The sequence below is a fragment of the Muntiacus reevesi genome, chromosome 2 (genome assembly GCF_963930625.1).
Source record: "Muntiacus reevesi chromosome 2, mMunRee1.1, whole genome shotgun sequence".
Classification (NCBI taxonomy): Eukaryota; Metazoa; Chordata; class Mammalia; order Artiodactyla; family Cervidae; genus Muntiacus; species Muntiacus reevesi.
The window spans coordinates 237,841,427-237,856,777 of NC_089250.1; the positions used below are offsets into that span (position 1 = coordinate 237,841,427).

A 15,351-nucleotide genomic window follows, 5' to 3' on the forward strand; every position below is an offset into this window, starting at 1 on the left:
GGCTCCAGCTCCACCCTGTCAGTTTCCCTGCTAAGACAGACAGGGCTCTTACATGAGATGTGAATTGTAAAGGGGAAGTGGTTTTCATACCATGAGCCCCTTGAACTCAACTCAGGTGGGGTCTTTACAGGCATTTTTCATATGCCTCTGGTTTTGTTTCTCTCTGACTCCCGCTCTTCATTACTGCCCCTCAATTCTTATCCTTGGCCCAGTTTCTCCCACAGCAGGGAAAAAATAAAAAACAAAAAAAGGGGATGGATAGATTGGTAGGTGGCCAGGAAGAACGGGAAAAGGAAGGAAGTTTGTAATGGAAGCAAGCACTTGAACACATTTTTCCTTCACAGGGCAGCCAACTTTTTTTTTCTCTAATAATAAAGTGTAAGATGATAAAACCAATATAAAGAAGAAAGAACTTACCTACTGTCTCACCACCTGGAAAGAGTCCCATTTAGATGGATTTTCTACAGTTTTTTAACTTTTGCAAGAGACAGTGAAAACGGGATTTTCTCTTTTCCTTTGGAAAAAGTGTATACCTGCTTTTTCTCCAATTGGTACTGTCTTCCAGAGATTCTTAACTTTATAACATTGCAAAGGGTTCAGGGAACGCGCTTTTAAGGCGAAGTTTACAACCAGGAGGATTCTGGGACGTGAGAGTCCAGCTATGTGGTGGTTACACACAGGCAAGCACAGCCGTGCCTCTTCTAGGAGGCTGCACTGGGGGTGCCTTTTAGGGGAGTGAGTAGGCAGGGACATGAGAGGCCACGCCGCTGACAAAATAGGGTGAGAGCGGGGACCCCTGGAGAGGCTCTGGGAGGACAAAACCTGTGTTATTTAGGTTAAACTCTTATTTTAAGTCTTAAAAAACTCAAATGACCTTGTAAGGGCTGACATGCAGCTATTTGAGTTTAAACTCCTAGAGCTCTGGACGATTATAAATGTGTTCACTCTCTCTTAAGGGATAATCCACTGAGATTCAGTGTCAGTGTCCTTGTTACTTTTATGCGGTCTCAATTATGTAGGTGGTTATGTCAGACCTGAAATAGTAATTGATCTGAAAACCCAACTTGGGACGAGGGCTGCTCACAGGAAGATGAGAGCCTGGCCACATGGCCGGGCCAAGGCGCATCTTGTGTGCTAGGCTTGAGCCTGAGGGCTGCAGACAGGACATTAACCTCAGCCCCCTCCACGTCAGAGCACCATGAAGAACCAGGCTGCTTCCCCAGCCCCACAGCATTGCAACATGCACTGTTCTTTCTGTGCAGAACATCTCCGACATGTGGGCCATGGTGAAACAAATGACCGATGTGTTGTTGGTGCCAGCGACTGACGCCCTGAAGAGCCGCAACAGCGTGGAAGTGCGCATGGAGTTTGTCAGGCAGGCCTTGGGTTACCTGGAGCAGAGGTGAGGCAGCGGCAGCACAGAGGCAGCCTTTAAAATCCCCTGAAGGCAGCCATTCCCCTGTTTGAAGTGGTCCTCAAGCTAAGTGCTCTGGAACTGGTGTGATTTAAACAAGGTTGAGCAAGTCTGAGAGGTGTTGCGCTGCTTTTAGGAGCACTTCTCTACCGGAACTATCTCTGCACAGATGTAAAACCACGTGAGTGGGAGCCCTGAGCCCTGTTAGGCTTTTCTCTCTGTCTTTCTCCACCCTACGTCCCTCAGTGCAGAAACATGGTTATTAGGGCACAATGCCTTGGGTCAGGATCCTGGGCCCTCAGCAGGGTTCAGCCATTACTCCTCAGGCTCTTGGTTTTCTCTCAACATTTTAATTTTCCCACCCCGCATTTTACCACCTCCAAACCCTAGGGAGGCCCCTTGAGCCTTTGTTTTCCTTCTGGCTTTGCTTGGTTAATCCTGTGAGTTCCGATCCTTCCCAGTTGCTAATACCTGTGATTTGTGCCTGGGTTTTTGCCACCTCCTCACTAATTAGAGTTGGTCACAGAGGGGTTTGCGGCTGTGCCGTTGTGCCGTTGTGCCTTGACTGTTGTCCCCCTAGTTGGTAGGGCCCGTGCCATTCATCCACGCCCTGTGGACACTCCTAGCTCTGAAGTGACCAGCAGGTGTTGTCATGAGTGTGCAGCAGACCCTCTTTATCTCAGAGACAGGGTGCTGGGCCTCTCTCTGTTGGCTGGAGAAGAGAAAGCCAAGCTAAATACACTTGCTCAATTGCAGCTCTTTGCCTCTGCACCCATGCAGCTGCCAGTGGCCTTGTTGTGTGGTCACCCTCTGTCAACAAAATAATCCTCATCATTAGGAAGTCAAGGTAACTCAAGACTTGGTACAGCAGAGAGAGAGCAGGTTTTTATACCAAATACTGAATTAATTATTGAATAGCTACACAAGATAACACCATCAGATGTATTAAACTCACTAGCCTCCATTCTTTTGTTAAGAAAAATCTGAAACTCCAAATGGTCTTTCATTTCTTCTGGCACAGGCGCAAAGAGTTCATAAAGTATTGTGTCAGGCTTTCACTCAATTTTTATAATGTAAGTTTTGTAAGTCTTCAGCCATGAAAAACCTAATATATATAGTGGTATTTATTTGCTACAAGTTAGCAAAATATGAGTCAAAAGATTTCCCACAGTGTATAAAAAGTATTAGGGTTTTTTTTTTTAATGGATGTAAGTATTTGACTCCTTTTTCTTCAGCAAAGCTAATCCTCAGTGTTGGTGCTTGACTTCATCAGAGGTACCAGGTTGCAGTTTGGGGTTTTTTATATGTAAGCCGTCCCATTTATTATTATTATTCTTTTCATTTAGGTTTTTTAGAATGGTCTTGTTCCATTAATTCCTTTAGCAGCACTTGGAGCTATTCGGGAGTTTCCTGTGCACAACTATTGTATGCTTATTTTCTTTTTTAATCTAACAGCATCTCTCTCGGCATCTTTTTAAGTATTTGCTGTCACTTTGATAAAGGGAATATTTCAGATAACTGTACTCACTTAAAAAATATTTTTGCTGGTGCTAATCCACTGAGAGTATAACATACAGTATTTCTTTTTTCTTTAAGTTTTTTTGATGTGGACCATTTTAAATGTCTTTATTGAATTTGTTACAGCATTGCCTCTATTTTATGTTCTGGTTTTTTGGCCTTGAAGCATGTGGGGTCTTAGCTCCCCAAGCAAGGATTGATCCTGCACCCACTGCATTGGAAGGCAAAGTCTTAACCACTGGACCACCAGGGAAGTCCCAACATACAGTATTTCAAGTGATATAATACACCAGATGGCAAAGCAGGTCTGGTCCCAAATTATTTTTTGAGTATTTCAAATTTGAAGCAAGGTAGCATTTCTTAGCTCTCAAGGAATTGAGGCTGTTTCCTCAACTGAGGCCCTTTCCAGCATGTGGGTTGTCTTCATTCAGGTTGGAAGAGTTGTTTGTCCCGGTTGCTACAGGGCTCTTCTCTAATCCCTTTTCCAACCTCTGCTTTTAAATACTTCCAGTGATAGAGAACTCATATTTGTTAAATCAAATTATGTTTATTTCTCATCATAAAAATACTACATGATTATTATAGAAATTTTGAAACATGCCAAAAAGAGGAAGGACCTGAAAAAAGGAGCATGCAGGGGCTCCTGGTGCCTTGTTGTGTTTCCTTACTGCCACCTCTACACCCACCCGCCACCGCCTTTTTGGAATATATGAGTATTTTGTTTGATATTTATCTTGTACACAGCTTATGATCCCAATGTGTACAATGTATGGTTTTATATATAGTTTGCTTGTAAAATTTTTTGTCAGTTTCATTTTTTTTGAAACTACATCATTTTCTGATGAGTCTGTCTTCTGTAATTGACGTTTAGGTGTTTTTCTCTGAGAGATATGTATGTTTGTGTCTGTCTGTCTGCTATTTTACTTAATCCGATGTTGAACATTTTAGTGCGTATGAAAGAACCTGAACGTTTTTCACTATATTGACCCCATTTTTGAATATCTGTAACTCAAACCACTTAATACGAAAACAATTTAAAATGCTGTAAAGGATTTTTAAGAAGCATGCTAGAAAATAAACAGGGAATGATAGAAAATCATTTGTAGCCACCAGTGTGACAGTGCGTTCAGCAAAGACCATCAGTGGAAACTATGGGGTGAAAGATTATTGGTGAACAGAATATTCACATGACCTCCAAGTGGTACCCCACAGAGTACTTACTAATTTCAGAGGGGAAAGGAGGTGCTTCAGCAGTGAAATCTGGTAGACCACATCTTTAACCAAGTGATCAAATTAAATATTACCAAGAATGGGGCAAAATGGTATTATCTGCCTCATTGTGGCAGTACCAGCATCAGCAAAAAAACTAAACCTGGACCAAGTCATCTGAAACTGTTCAGCTTGTGGGACATTATACCAGGTAGCTAGCCTAGATTCTTCTCAAAAGGTCAGTGTCATGAAAAAAAAGTAGTAGAATTATCCTAGATTAAGGGAAATGGAAGTGGCATGACAACTAAATTTCATTCATTCCCTGGATTGGCTCCTGGATTAAAAAAAGAAAAAAACTATAAACGACATTATTAAGAAATGTGAATATGTGTTATATTTTAGACAATAGCAGTACATTAATGTTAAATTTCTTGATATGATGATAGTATTGAGGTTAGGTAGGATAATGTCCTAATTAGGAGATACATGGTAAAGTATTTACAGATGAGGTGGCCCCTGATTTCTGTATTTCTATAACACTTTCAAATGGTTCAGATAAAATGTATGTATGAGAGAGAGAAGAGCTAACAACTGATGAATATAAGGGCATATGAGCACTCGTCAAACTATTCTTTAATTTTTTGTAGGTTTAAAATTTTTCAAAATAGTTTCAGAAGATCCCACTAGAGCGTTAGGCTGTGAGGCAGAGCACTCATTTTTCTGCACAGCAGTCCTTTCTGCGTTTGAAATACACAATTATGTGGTTCCAGGGATTCTTTTGAGTATCCACAGTGATGAGAAATCTTCACGGAGATCCACCGCCCACCAAATCAATAATGTAGCTTGCTTCATTAAGCATGCACTTCTGTTTCCTCTTCTGTGTTCAGTTGAAGTCCAGGCCCTGCCGTGTGGAGTTCATGGTCTAATGTTGTGGGTATGGACACAGATACGTGTAATATGTGTTTTCAAACCCCCCTCCCTTTTTTGTGCCTTCAAATTTTTTCCAGTTACAAGAATTACACCCTTGTGACTGTCTTTGGAAACTTGCATCAGGCCCAGCTGGGCGGAGTGCCAGGGACTTACCAGTTGGTTCGAAGTTTCCTGAACATTAAACTTCCAGCTCCCTTGCCTGGACTTCAGGTACTAGCACCTTTATGTGATAAGTTACTCCTCCAGATCAGTCTCTCAGATAGGCACTTTCAACTGAAATGAGTTTATGAGTGGAAACTGCTATATGAAGAAGAGACCAGAGAGGGCGGGAAGAGAACCTAGGAGACCTGGGAAGGCTGGTGGCTCAGGAGTCCAGGGGGTGATGGTGGAGGAGGAGGGTGCAGGGGGATGATGTTATTGATTTCTGGACATGTTATGAAGGTAGACCCTTTAGGACTGGAAGAATTTGGCTATGGTGTGAGCCACAGAGTCAGGGATGACTTCTGAGATTGCTGGCTCAAATAGCTGGCAGAACAGTTAGATGTGTTTCCTAGAAAGTGCCTTTCTTCTCAGTTCACAGTCCAGTTAACAGTCAGATACATGCTGTGTGCAGAGTGTTGAACCAGATCTTTGTACCGAGGGTGGTGGAATACACGGGAGGCTGGCTTCCTGCGGGAAGTGAGGCCCACACTAGTGCTTGAAGAGTAGGAGCTCGCCAGCCAGCGGTCTCGGATAGGGTTTTCGAGGAGGAGGGAACAGTGAGAACAAACACGTCCAGGCAGGATAGAGCACTTGGCCTATTGGGTGTGTGTCAGGGTGGGGCCAGCTTGGGGAGCACCAGGCTAAGCATTTAAGGTGCAAACAGCTCATAGGGGTTTAAGAGGGGAAGTGACACAATCAGGTCTGAGTTTTAGAAAGAGTCCTGCTGAGGGGAGGGTGGAAGGGCCAAGAAGGAAAGTCTGCAGTCCACATTTCTGGAGGAGTCTGGGAGGAGCAGAGGGAGGAATAACCACAGGGCTGCTGCACAGTCTGAGGACACAGCCACTTTTAGGAGACATGCTCTGTTGCCCAGAGGGTAGGATCAGATCTGCTTTCCTAGATCCCCAGTGCCAAGTACAGTGAAACTCTTAATATGATGATAGTCTCTTATTGGTAAGTGAATGTCTTTAGCCCTTACTTGTTGGGGTGGCAAGAGTGCACGTCTGTAAATCATCAGAGAAGAACATGTCACCCCTTCGCTGTGAATCCTGGGGTCCATGGAGAACCCACCAGCTGGCTTTGAGTCATGTGGGACACATGGTGCTGTAGAGGAAAGGCTCTAGGCTAGACTGGCACTTACCAGCTTGCCATGGAAAAATATTTAACAACCCCATGCCTCAGTTTCCTGGTTTGTAAAACAGAGAGGAGGAAGCCATTCAGAGTCCCTATCTAGTGGAGTTGTGAGATTGAGTGACTTAATACAAGAAGAGGCTTAGCTGGGGACCAGCACATTGAAAGCCATCAGTTAGCTTTTGTTTGCCTGTCTACTTGAGCACCTTTCCTTTTTTAGGATGGAGAGGTGGAAGGCCATCCTGTGTGGGCGTTAATTTATTACTGCATGCGCTGCGGAGACCTGCTTGCCGCTTCACAGGTGGTCAACCGAGCCCAGCACCAGCTGGGAGAATTCAAAACTTGGTTCCAGGAGTACATGAACAGCAAGGACAGGAGGTACGGTGAAAGAGGTGCCGAGTCCAGAAGAAGCCACGTGGGGATCAACAGGGTGGCCTTGCTCTCTTTTCCTTGTGCACGGCTTGTAAGAAATAAGTTTCTGCTTGGGAAAAAAATGAACTTTGGAAAGCACAAAGAACTGAAGAGCCCCACTCTGACACTAATGTCTAGACTTACAAAGTCCTAGGCACATAAGAAATGCTTTATAAAATGAAACTATTGTATTATGCTTCACTTGTTCACTCTTAGTGCTTTTCTGGTTGATCCAGATGAAAATACGTTGTCATGCACTTAATAGCTCAAAGGCCAGAATTAGACATTAGCAGACTTGGGAGATAACCATTGAATTATTTCACTAAGTTGTTTTTTGTTTTTTTGGTTCTTTTCCTCTTACATTAAAGAACTGCAAAGCATTAGTTTTTCTTTGGTTTTTGTTAATGTAGTTGGACTTAAATTCATGTTCAACCCTAGTTTAAATAAATGTGCATGTATGTAGAAGAAATAGTGATAGTTACCCCAGTTATGCATGTGGAAAACCAGGGTTACTTTTTTGGCAGTGTCCATGTCCAGAGAGTGTGTTAAACCATAAGTCCTGTCTTGCTCATATCAGAGTGTAAAGTAGGGACCGTGTCCTAGGTTCCCCAGAAGGGGACCCTGAGGCAAGGATTTGAGTGCAGGGAGTTTATTTGGGAGGTGATGTCACAGGGTTAAGGGAGTGGAGAGGCCAGAGGGGGCTGAGGCAGTTAAAGGACTGACTCAGTCTTGTTCATCACTGTTTGGAGGCTACTAGGGGTGGGGGGCTGGGGGGTCAGTTCCCCAGACTTTCTACCCTGAAGGCCACTACTGGAAGAAGCCAGCAGGCAGAGACACAGGTCCTGGGAGCTGCAAGTCAGGTTAAAGTGATGGTCCCCGGGGATGTGGGTGGGACAGTGTCTGTTCCCCTCCATGGAGGGAAGCTTCATAACTTTGTTGTGTGGTTGGACCCTGGGTGCTTTCAGGTGCCCTTGAGGATCTTCAGCCTGTGTCTGTTCCCTTGTGTCTTCAGATTGTCCCCAGCTACGGAAAACAAGCTCCGACTGCATTACCGCAGGGCCCTCAGAAACAACACGGACCCCTACAAACGGGCCGTGTACTGTATCATTGGCAGATGCGACATCACGGACAACCAGAGCGAGGTGGCCGACAAAACCGAGGACTACCTGTGGCTGAAGGCAGGCGTGCTCTCCTTGCCCAGCAGGGCATTTGCCCCTCCCCCTGCTCACACTGCGCACAGTTTGCATTGCTTAGTGTAGGATGCCAGGAAGGTGACTGCGCCCGTGGTTTTTCTGCCTCCTGGCCCAGCTTTCATTGTATAGTATTCCCAGCCAGTAACACGGCCATTAGCACAGCCTTGAGCCTTGAGCTCAAACAGCTCTAAGTTCACTCCTGGCCCAGAAGGTAATTGGTACCAATGCCTGTGTTTCTCTTGGGGGTTTAGTTGAACCAGGTATGTTTCGATGACGATGGCACCAGCTCCCCACAGGACAGGCTCACTCTGTCTCAGTTCCAGAAACAGCTGTTGGAAGACTATGGTAAGATCCCCTGAGCATAAATGCCTTCTCTCTCTCTCTTCCACCTAAGATCACTGGTTAGCTTCTTTCTGGGAAAATCCTTCATCTCTGAACTCTTATCTCTCCTTCAAAACCCCGTAAACCTTCAAAACACAGCACAACAAAGCAATTATTTCAGATTCAAGCAGCGGCTGCACCCATGGCCTTGAGTAGTGGATGTGGCTTACATAGTCACTGACAGTTCTTTGAACAGCTCTGGTAGACACTGGCTCAGAGAGAGACATAAGAGGACTTGGCTGCTGCTCCCTCAGAGATCTCGAAATGACTACATCTGAATACAGAGAGAAATAGTTTTTCTTTTTTTCTTTCTCTCACTGTTTAAAAATTCTGGGAAGAAAAGAAGTTCCCACTGGTGGTCAGCAATGTTAAATGCCGTGAACCTGAGGGAACTGCCGCTTGGAAATCATTCCTCTCCTTACTAAGTGATTCATCAGGACACAGGAGATAAACAGACCCTTTTGCATTCTATTCTAAGGTCCTACTCTCTGTTTCTCTCCCACCTAATGCAAGAAGTCCAGGTTTTGCAACACGGGCCCCCCAGGCTCCAGTTGTGTTGGGAGGTCAGGAGGCTGTGGAAGCAGGGCGAAGCTGGAGTGGCGTCCACTGTGTCCAGAGCCCCCAAGTCCATTCCTGCTCAGGCTGGTGCTTTCATCCCGCCCTTTAAGCACTCGGGGCTGCTGGTCAGCTGCTCCTTTGGACTCACTTCTTCTGAGTCAGCTATCCCTCCTTTCCCTCAGGCGAGTCCCACTTCACGGTGAACCAACAGCCCTTCCTCTACTTCCAAGTGCTGTTCCTGACGGCGCAGTTTGAAGCCGCTATTGCCTTTCTCTTCCGCATGGAGCGGCTACGCTGCCATGCCGTCCATGTGGCGCTGGTGCTCTTTGAGCTGAAGCTGCTTTTAAAATCCTCAGGACAGAGTGCTCAGCTCCGTGAGTATTTGTTGGCCCTCACACCTCCACAACATAACACATTCCCCATCGGGTGGCAGTGGACGCAGAACTGGGACCAACAAGGATCCAGGCAGACAGAGCCAATCGTTTTTGGAGTGTTGTAGACAGTTGGGCTTCTGGGATGATCAGTGTGAGGGGGTCTTGCCTCTCCATCCTCCATTCAGATCCCTGGGGAGTTCAATATACAAACCTAGTGAGACTGGTTCCCATTGGGGCTCTAATTGGAGACACTGGAAGCCCCAACCAGCCATCAGGTATGCCTGCCGGCATAGGGTGGTAGTCAGGAGGGAGAGGAGACACGCGCCCGAGTGGCTGCAGTTTCCTGAATAGCGCAGCAGACCCCCCGCCCCTCCCAGAGCACATGCTGTAATGGTCGGTTGTTGCCCCCTTTTCACTCAGAGACCAACATACTAGTGATTCACTACAGAATGCCATTTTCTCCGCTCTGTGCTTGGGCCGAACTTGAGGGTGGTGGTGAAGGGCCTGGGCTGAGCTCACACTGCCAGATGTTGGGTGGGCTGCAGGAGTAGGTGCCACTGGGTCTTTGGGCTTGGTTCCCATAGTTCCTGGTTGTGTGGTTGTGACCAGTTCTGTACCCGCCTCCCCATGCAGTCAGCCATGAGCCTGGCGACCCTCCCTGCATGCGGAGGCTGAACTTTGTGCGGCTGCTCATGCTCTACACCCGGAAGTTTGAGTCCACGGACCCGAGAGAGGCCCTCCAGTACTTTTACTTCCTCAGGTGAGACTGGCTTTTGACCATTTACTTCAGCTGATTTTGGTTTCTGCCGTTATGAGAATGATGATTAGAGGCCTTAAAGTCGCACCTTCAGAAATCAGTGTGTTTTTGTCTCCTCCTAGGGATGAGAAGGATAGTCAAGGAGAAAACATGTTTCTGCGCTGTGTGAGCGAGCTGGTGATAGAAAGTCGAGAGGTATATCTCCTAACCTTTCCAGTATACAGGTTCTCATGCTAATCACCTCAGTGTGGTTGTGGGGAGCTTTAGAGTATTCTTTGGTTTCTAAAAATGTTGGTTCAATCTCAGTGTCTTCGAGACTTTCTCCACCTCCTCTAGCCCTCTCTCATCTGCAAGGAATTGTGGATTATGTATATATCCTCTTCCAGTAAACTGGGTAAACATTTTTTGTCTCTGCAGTTCGATATGATTCTTGGGAAACTGGAGAATGATGGAAGCAGAAAGGTGGGTTAAAGACACCCCTGGAGATTGTTAGTTTGCAGGTGGGGATTTACAATTGTCCAAAAAAATACACTTAGGTTTTAGGATGCAAGGTACTAAAGATGCAGATCTGAATGAAGTTGCTTAAAAAACAAAAAATGAAAATTACAGGTCCCAAGTGATGACCTTGATGTTAGACACATTTACATTTCTCCTTGAAATATGTAAATCTGTGGTGAGATAGCTTTTTAAATTACGTTCAGAATACTCATCTGTTTACACCTGCCATTTTTTCATCTGAGAAGGCTACATTTCTGCCATTCTTGGCTCAGAAAATATGCAAGAAAGAAATTCATTACTACGTGTATTCTCCCCAGATGGGAAATTAGAGATGCACTTGACCTCTCTCCAAAGGTAGTTTTCAAGGGCTCAGAACTCTGCACTGACCCCAGAGATGCAGCTGCTCCCATGAGCCTCAGTGATTCCCTGAGACCCATCATGGCTACTGGGCCATGTGGACGGGCAGGGACCCTGGCATGGAGGCCCCTCCTGACCCCACTCGGGGCCGTGTGGATGGGGCAGAGGCCCTGGCGTGGAGGCTCCTCCTGACCCCCCTCAGGGCTCCTTGTGCCTCTCTCAGGGACTCACTTTCCCTGCTTACAAAAATGGGTGGTTTAGACCCAGAAATCTTGAAATGAGCTCACACTTGCTTACACCATCTAGCTCAGGAAGACCAGTGGCAGTGCTGGTGACGATGTGATGATGGCCATGCATATGGAGCAGTGACAACTGCCAGGTCCTGTGCTGAATGCTCTTTGCATATGTTCTCACCTAATGGTCACAAGAACCCAACAGAGTCGGAATGGTTACCTGTTTTTCAAGGGAGGAAGTAGAGACGAGAGAGGTTAATTTTTGTCTTCAAGGTCACACAACTAGTAAGAAAGTGAGCTGGAATTGGAACCCAGTCCTTCTTGATTGCAGAGCCCATGCTCTTCACTCACCTCCTGTGCTGCCAGAGTGGCAGAGAAGGTTGGTTGCCTGACTTGGTCCAAGGCTGATGAAGAATCAGGCAGCCAGTCAGATGTCAGAGAGTCTGTCCTCTCTCTCTGTGTTACCTAAGGCCTGTCTCATACTCTCTTGACCATTTGGTTGCTGTTGAGTGATGATGCAGATTTTTTTGTTGTTTTCAGTATCCTGGCACCACTTGCTGTGTATTTTTTTCAGGACTGGGTTTCTTTTGCTATCTGTCTTATAAAGCAGATCCAAAATCTTTCAGATATTTTCTCTGAGCCTCCTGATTTTTTTTGCCCCCACTAGGGTCATCTGCAAAATTAAAATCATTCATGATTTCACGTACTCGCTAGGTCATTTTGGAAAATGAGAAAGCATGGAGTCTTAACTGCTGACTCCTCTGGGCTGCCTGTGAATCTGCCTCTTCATGGGTACTCATCTTGGTCCTTTTTTCATATGTTTAATAGGCCCTTATATCTTCAGGAAAGCCAGAGTCTGCCTGATGAAAATATATGCATTGCCCAGAGCAAGCATTTTCAGTTAGTTTTCAGATCCCTGATTGCTTCTCTGTGTTTAAAATGACAGCTTTGTCCCCCTGTTTCTCTCTTCCTCCCTTCCATAATTTGTCTTGTCAGCCTGGAGTCATAGATAAGTTTACCAGTGACACAAAGCCTATTATCAACAAAGTTGCTTCCGTGGCAGAAAATAAAGGACTATTTGAAGAAGCAGCAAAGCTTTATGACCTTGCCAAGGTAAATGTGTCCTTTTCTTGCCTCTGCACCTAATAGATCTGTCAGCCTTGCTGCGTTAAAAGCACAACCATTTCAACGGTGCTGTTATTGTACCCCTCTGTCTGCTGAGGCATTGTCTCCTAATGCTTAGGCAGTTAATGATCCGATCAGGGTGAAATTCCCATTTTACAGAATTATTTCTGCCCATAAGGTGCTTCTGGCCAGACGAGAGCATGATATATTGAAAGACTGTCCTGCGGGCATTGAGCTGTAGTCTCACTTGGCAGCAGAATAAACCTCCATCATGCTTGGACGGTGAAGCTGCTGGTGAAATTGCCTGGTGCTCACCCTCCAAGCAGCCGCAGACCCACTGGGGATGGATGGATGTTTGGGAACAAAACCACAGCCAAGGCGTGCTGAGAGCCCTGGAGTTAGTTCTGCATTAGAACATTTGGGGGATACTAGTAACTGCATAGCCTGGAGAAGACTGCATTCTCTCCTTTTATCACCTGAGCGAAGTGGGCAAAAAGAGGATTATAATTCATTTTTTTAATTTAAAAATATTTTGAGACTGAAAGTAAAGTGAAAGTGTTAGTTGCTCAATCATGTCTGACTCTTTGTGACCCCGTGGACTGTAGCCCGCCAGGCTCCTCTGTCCATGAAGTTCTCTAGGCCAGAATACTGGACTGGCTTGCCATTTCCTTCTCCAAGGGATCTTTCCCACCCAGAGATCGAACCCAGGTCTCTTGCATTGCAGGCAGATTCTTTACCGCTGAGCCATCAGGAAAGCGCTCTTTGAGACTGAGGTCTTATGAAAAAATAGAAAAAGGTGTAGATACTCAGCATACATAACAGCTTGATGGATTTTCCACAGGTATATGTCTGTGTCATCACCACCCAGGTCAAGATCCAGAACAAAAAGTTCCCTCTTTTGTCTTGGTGATTTAGCTTTTTTCTTCTTATTGATTATTTTTAATGAATTCCTTCTTTAATTTTTAAAAAAACTGGACAGAACGCTGACAAGGTGCTGGAGCTGATGAACAAACTGCTTAGCCCCGTTGTGCCCCAGATCAGCGCGCCGCAGTCCAACAAGGAGCGGCTGAAGAACATGGCCCTCTCCATCGCGGAACGGTAAGGCCGAAGCAGCTCCCAGGGCCCCGGGCTCTCAGCACCCACCCAGGTGTGTCTTCAGCTTCACTGTAACATCACACAGTCCCCAAGAGGGGCTCCACCGTCCCACCAGCGCTGACAGTTTTGAGAGTTCTTATTCCCATCATAACCAGCTGTCACTTGGTAAACATTTTTTTCAAAAAGAAGAGGATGTAAGAATATCTCAGCATTCTAAGTCTGCAGTTTAATTCTAGGCATTATACTCATCTCTGCGACATTAACAGCCATCTCAAAGGGATTTGGTAACAGAGCTAGTGATGGATGGATGGGTAGATGGGGGGTTCTTCAAGGTGTAGTGGCCAGTGTTTCAGAATCTCCCCTCCTCCCCGTGAGTGAGTGGAGTTGTACTCCAACCAGTGTGACGCCCTGGCTGGGGAGCAGTCATTACTTTTTGTGCCCTCTCCAGATCCGCCTGAGAACTGGGTCAGGGTGCCTGCTGAGATGGCATCCAAAGCTGGAGAACTGGGCTTCATACAGAATGTTTATAGGTGGATCTCTGTCAAATCCACCATCAAATGCTTGGCCATTACAAAAGAGACACTTGTTTTCCACTCCTTAGTTCACCTCATCTGGAGACCCTAAGAGGTTTTAACATTTTTTAGATGTTGTCCTCAAGTTACAGATTGCACAGAAATTCCTAATATACCCCTGCCTCCCTTCCCTCTTTTTTGTCCTTCAGGTATAGGGCCCAGGGAATCAGTGCAAATAAATTTGTGGACTCCACATTCTATCTTCTGTTGGACTTGATCACCTTTTTTGACGAGTATCACAGTGGGCATATTGACAGAGCCTTTGATGTAAGTTTCAGGAGGGGTGTTTGAAGTACTGGTTAATTTATGCCCTTGAAAAATCAAAACATTTTGTGGGATTCATTTAAAACAAAGGAAATGTCACCAGTATGCCTGTTAAGTGAAGGACAAGATCCTGGCAATTTAAAAGGGATTTCTATGTTGTTCTTTTTTTTCCCTTTTTTCCTTTCCTTTCTTCTTTAATCTAAAAACAGGGATTTCTCAAAATAATTTGAAGTCTCTGAATTGTAAAAACTACCTTGGAAAACGAGGCTAGGAATTGAGTCAGTCAGCAAGTTGGAATCAAAGCCTTTGAACAAGGGGAATAGAATTTCCTACTAAGAAGCCACCTATGAACATGTTAGATGCTGACATGTGTTTGAAGAGATGGAATGACTGTGATGATTGTATCATATGGGGCTGATGGCCTTTGTTTTAAACAGATAATTGATCGCTTGAAGCTGGTGCCCCTGAATCAGGAAAGTGTGGAAGAGAGAGTGGCTGCCTTCAGAAATTTCAGTGATGAGGTGAGTCCTTCTCTTCCTGAATTACAAAATTCTTTTTTCCCCACTTCTATTGAAAGCTTTTGTTTTAATGTAACCAGTAATTCTTAAGAGTCTAGTACAGTCACCATCCAGACTGAATTTTCTAAGACGAGTCCAGTTTCAGGAATCCTGGACTGGTTTTCCTGTGAGTACACGTATACTCATCAGATTATTGTCTGAATTCCTGACTTGGAAAATACACCCACTCTAGTGATCAGACATATTCTTGGGAGAAGAAGGTTTCTTACTGATTCTGTGAAATCTGGCTTAATTGTTTATTATCTACTTGTTCTAGAGGGTGTATCAGTGCTTAGCTCTCATATTAAGTAATTCCTTCGGGTGCATGAAACATGCATTGTGATTCACTTCCTTCTTTCCCTTCTCTGAAGAGGCAGAGAAGTTTTGTCTCAAAAGGCAGGTGCAGTGACCATGGTCTCAGTTATCAGCCTTAGAACCCAAGAGCTCCTCTCTCTGCAGGGTTTCTAGCATGTTGCCACTGCCTAGCCCAAGGCTGCTCAACTAGGCTGCACACTGGAATTGCTAGGAGACCTTTTTAAAAAAATCCTCATGCCAAGGCCTAGAAATTCTGGTTTC

The 15,351-nt window shown here is 45.3% G+C and overlaps 1 protein-coding gene across 1 annotated transcript in view; it reads left to right on the forward strand.

The window, feature by feature from the left end:
• NUP93 (nucleoporin 93) overlaps positions 1-15,351 on the forward strand; it is a 109,840-nt gene that overhangs the window by 91,500 nt on the left and 2,989 nt on the right. The window contains exons 8-20 of the mRNA XM_065925367.1: positions 1,263-1,402; positions 5,149-5,281; positions 6,621-6,778; positions 7,824-7,989; positions 8,256-8,349; positions 9,126-9,317; positions 9,951-10,077; positions 10,197-10,269; positions 10,492-10,536; positions 12,159-12,275; positions 13,267-13,385; positions 14,104-14,221; positions 14,656-14,739. Of these exons, the coding sequence (XP_065781439.1) occupies positions 1,263-1,402; positions 5,149-5,281; positions 6,621-6,778; positions 7,824-7,989; positions 8,256-8,349; positions 9,126-9,317; positions 9,951-10,077; positions 10,197-10,269; positions 10,492-10,536; positions 12,159-12,275; positions 13,267-13,385; positions 14,104-14,221; positions 14,656-14,739 (1,566 nt within the window). The remainder of the gene's footprint in view (positions 1-1,262; positions 1,403-5,148; positions 5,282-6,620; positions 6,779-7,823; positions 7,990-8,255; positions 8,350-9,125; positions 9,318-9,950; positions 10,078-10,196; positions 10,270-10,491; positions 10,537-12,158; positions 12,276-13,266; positions 13,386-14,103; positions 14,222-14,655; positions 14,740-15,351) is intronic.